At 65.4% G+C, this 4,113-nt stretch overlaps 1 protein-coding gene across 1 annotated transcript; it reads right to left on the bottom strand.

Moving 5' to 3' along the window:
• Positions 1 to 1,261: 1,261 nt before the first annotated feature.
• Positions 1,262 to 2,670, bottom strand: LOC134356515 (uncharacterized; the record flags this gene model as incomplete). The annotated part of the gene is given in 6 exon segments (XM_063067508.1): positions 1,262 to 1,411; positions 1,413 to 1,551; positions 1,642 to 1,706; positions 1,708 to 1,786; positions 1,958 to 2,132; positions 2,433 to 2,670. Coding segments are annotated over 6 exon segments (846 nt in total), but the record flags the coding sequence as incomplete, so codon positions are not given.
• Positions 2,671 to 4,113: the final 1,443 nt, after the last annotated feature.

The following is a 4,113-nucleotide window of genomic DNA, read 5'->3' as shown; positions in this document are numbered from 1 at the left end:
ATGATAAGCATGAAACTGGGATCATTAGCACATGTTATTGGAGTATTCTGGGTACTGGAGGAGGTATTTTTATTCAACGTATACAAGAAACATCAGGCTTGAATCACATTAGATACTGCACTTGTGAAGGCATTAGAATAGCCACAGTTAATACTTGCAGGAAATTGGAAGAGTAGGAATGTCATGACATCAAACAGGGATTAGTACTAATCAGATGTCGGTTCTTCACATTTATGTACACTAAATTCAGCTTTTACAGTAATTATTCATTCATTAGAAGTGGCGTCCCTGCCAAACTCAGCATGAATTACCCTTTAGTGGTTTATTCAAGTCTAGTGTAGTGTTGGTGTTCTCTTGGTGCTGTCTGGTAGAAATTTTCAGAAATTAAATCTAATGATGAAGATAGAATGGATATGTGTAAAGAGAATCTCCATGGAAAGGAATGCACATGATGACATCCGAGCATTAACCCAGTAAACATTCGGAAGGCCTTTGATGAGTATAAAAGTATATCTGAACTCTGAGGCCATCTAAATCGAATAGTCTGAGATTGAGAGATGGGAGCAGCAGCACACTGATAAACCGTTGTCACTCCTGTTTTCTTTCTATAGTATTAGGACACCTTGGATTTCATGAGTGCCCATTTATCATTCCATATTGGCCTGAGATTTCCCCCCCAGTGAGGTGAACGTGAAACTCTGTAATGGTGCGGACTTCATTAATATCCTGACACTGATGAATTTAAGAGACTGTGTCCATTGCTCGTTTTGATATGCACGGCTGCATCCCTTGTTTGTTATGATGCGTTAGGAGGAAAGAATAGGACAAGAAGAGATGCAACCTTTGGAGGGGTATGTTAGAAGGTCATATGAGCTTCTCAATCCAGAATTCAACTTGGCAATGAGGGAAGTCCGCTTTTCACATCTTAATAGGTTGATCAATAGTCCTAATGAATTTGGACTTTTATTCAAACACACTACTGAACAGTAATAAAAAAAAGCAAATTTACAACACAAATTCTCGGGGAGGGGAGAGGGGGAGTGGGAGGAGAGAGGGAGAGAGGTGGGAGGGGAGAGGGAGAGAGGTGGGAGGGGAGAGGGAGAGAGGTAGGAGGGGAGAGGGAGTGAGGTGGGAGGGGTGAGGGGAGGGGGGAGGGGGAGTGGGAGGGAAGTGGGAGGGGGGAGGGGGAGGAGGAGAGAGGGGGGAAGGGGGAGTGGGAGAGAGGTGGGAGGGGAGAGGGAGTGAGGTGGGAGGTGGGAGGGGGAGGGGAGAGAGGAGGAGGGGAGAGAGCAGGAGGGAGAGGGAGAGGGGGAGGGGGAGGGGAGAGAGGTGGGGGTGGGAGGGGGAGAGGGGGAGGGGGAGGGGGAGGGGAGAGAGGTGGGGGTGGGAGGGGGAGAGGGGGAGGGGAGGGGAGGGGGAGGGGGAGGAGGAGGGAGAGAGGGGGAGAGGGGGAGTGAGGGGGGAGGGGGGAGGGGGGAGCGAGGGGGAGGGGAGGGGGGAGGGGAGGGGGGAGGGGGGAGCGAGGGGGGAGGGGGGAGCGAGGGGGGAGGGAGGGGGGAGGGGGAGAGAGGGGGAGAGAGGGGGGAGGGGGGGAGAGAGAGGGGGGAGAGAGGGGGGAGAGAGGGGGAGAGAGGGGGGAGAGAGGGGGGAGGGGGAGAGAGGGGGAGGGGGGAGGGGGGAGAGGGGGGAGGGGGGGGAGGGGGAGAGAGGGGGAGAGGGGGGAGAGGGAGAGAGGGGGAGAGAGGGGGGAGGGGGAGGGGGAGGGGGAGGGGGAGGGGGAGGGGGGAGGGGGAGGGGGAGGGGGAGAGGGGAGGGGGAGAGAGGGGGAGAGGGGGGAGAGAGGGGGAGAGAGGGGGAGAGAGGGGGAGAGAGGGAGGGGGGAGAGAGGGGGAGGGGGGAGGGGGAGAGAGGGGGGAGGGGGAGAGAGGGGGAGAGAGGGGGAGAGAGGGGGAGAGGGGGAGAGGGGAGAGGGGGAGAGGGGGGAGAGGGGGAGAGGGGGGGAGAGGGGGAGGGGGAGAGGGGGGGAGGGGGGAGAGAGGGGGAGAGGGGGGGAGAGGGGGGAGGGGGGGAGGGGGGGGGGGGGGGAGAGAGGGGAGAGGGGGGGGGGGGAGAGAGGGGGGTAGGGGAGGGAGAGATGGGGGAGAGGGAGGGAGAGGGAGGGAGAGGGGGAGAGGGGGGAGAGGGGAGAGGGGGGAGAGGGGAGAGGGGGGAGAGGGAGAGGGGGAGGGGAGGGGAGGGGAGGGGGAGGGGGAGGGGGAGGAGGAGGGAGAGAGGGGGGAGAGAGGGGGAGAGAGGGGGGAGAGAGGGGAGCGAGGGGGGAGGGGGAGAGAGGGGGAGAGAGGGGGAGAGAGGGGGAGAGAGGGGGAGAGAGGGGGAGGGGGGAGAGAGGGGGGGGAGGGGGGAGAGAGGGGGAGAGAGGGGGGAGGGGGAGAGAGGGGGAGGGGGGAGAGAGGGGGGAGGGGGGAGAGAGGGGGAGAGAGGGGGGAGAGGGGGGAGAGAGGGGGAGAGAGGGGGAGGGGGGAGGGGGGAGGGGGGAGGGGGGAGAGATGGGGGTAGGGGAGGGAGACATGGGGGAGAGGGAGGGAGAGGGGGAGAGGGGAGAGAGGGGAGAGGGGGAGAGGGGAGAGGGGGAGAGGGGAGAGAGGGGGAGAGGGGAGAGGGGGGAGGGGGAGAGGGGGAGAGGGGGAGGGGGAGGGGAGAGAGGGGGGAGAGGGGGAGCGAGGGGGAGAGAGGGGGGAGGGGGAGAGAGGGGGAGAGAGGGGGAGAGAGGGGGGAGGGGGAGAGAGGGGGAGAGAGGGGGAGAGAGGGGGAGAGAGGGGGAGGGGGAGAGAGGGGGAGAGAGGGGGAGAGAGGGGGAGGGGGGAGGGGGGAGGGGGAGAGAGGGGGAGAGAGGGGGAGGGGGGAGAGAGGGGGGAGGGGGGAGAGAGGGGGAGGGGGAGAGAGGGGGAGGGGGAGAGAGGGGGAGAGAGAGGGGAGGGGGAGAGAGGGGGAGAGAGGGGGAGAGAGGGGAGGGGGGAGAGAGGGGGAGAGAGGGGGAGGGGGGAGGGGGGAGAGAGGGGGAGAGAGGGGGGAGGGGGAGAGAGAGGGGGGAGGGGGAGAGAGGGGGAGAGAGGGGGAGAGAGGGGGAGGGGGGGAGAGAGGAGAGAGGGGGGAGGGGGGAGAGGGGAGAGGGGGGAGGGGGGAGGGGGGAGAGAGGGGGAGAGGGGAGAGGAGGGGAGAGGGGGAGAGGGGGAGAGGGGGAGAGGGGGAGAGGGGGAGAGGAGGGGAGAGGGGGGAGAGGAGAGAGGGGGAGAGGGGAGAGGGGGAGAGGGGGAGAGGGGGAGAGGGGGAGAGGGGGAGAGGGGGAGAGGGGGAGAGGGGGAGAGGGGGAGAGGGAGAGGGGAGGGGGAGAGGGGGAGAGGAGAGAGGGGGAGAGGGGAGAGGGGAGAGGGGAGAGGGGAGAGGGGAGAGGGGAGAGGGGGAGAGGGGAGAGGGGAGAGGGGGAGAGGGGAGAGGGGGAGAGGGGGAGAGGGGAGAGGGGAGAGGGGGAGAGGGGGAGAGGGGAGAGGGGGAGAGGGGGAGAGGGGGAGAGGGGAGAGGGGAGAGGGGGAGAGGGGAGAGGGGGGAGAGGGGAGAGGGGGGAGAGGGGAGAGGGGGAGAGGGGAGGGGGGAGAGGGGAGAGGGGAGAGGGGAGAGGGGGAGAGGGGGAGAGGGGAGAGGAGAGAGGGGGAGAGGGGAGAGGGGAGAGGGGAGAGGGGAGGGGGAGAGGGGAGAGGGGAGGGGGAGAGGGGAGAGGGGGAGAGGGGGAGAGGGGGAGAGGGGGAGGGAGAGAGGGGGAGGGAGAGAGGGGGAGGGAGAGAGGGGGAGAGGGGAGAGGGGGAGAGGGGGAGAGGGGGAGAGGGGAGAGGGGGAGAGGGGAGAGGGGGAGAGGGGGAGAGGGGGAGAGGGGAGAGGGGAGAGGGGAGAGGGGAGAGGGGAGAGGGGAGAGGGGAGAGGGGAGAGGGGGAGAAGGGAGGGGGAGGGAGAGGGGGAAAGGAGGGAGAGGGGGAGAGGGGGAAAGGAGGGAGAGAGGGAGAGGGGGAGAGGGGGAGGGAGAGAGGGGAGAGGGGGAGGGAGAGAGGGGGAGAGGGGGGA

This window comes from Mobula hypostoma, chromosome 1 (genome assembly GCF_963921235.1).
Source record: "Mobula hypostoma chromosome 1, sMobHyp1.1, whole genome shotgun sequence".
NCBI classification, from domain to species: Eukaryota; Metazoa; Chordata; class Chondrichthyes; order Myliobatiformes; family Myliobatidae; genus Mobula; species Mobula hypostoma.
Note: the sequence above shows the minus strand (reverse complement) of the source record. Positions and strands in the feature narration are given on the sequence as shown.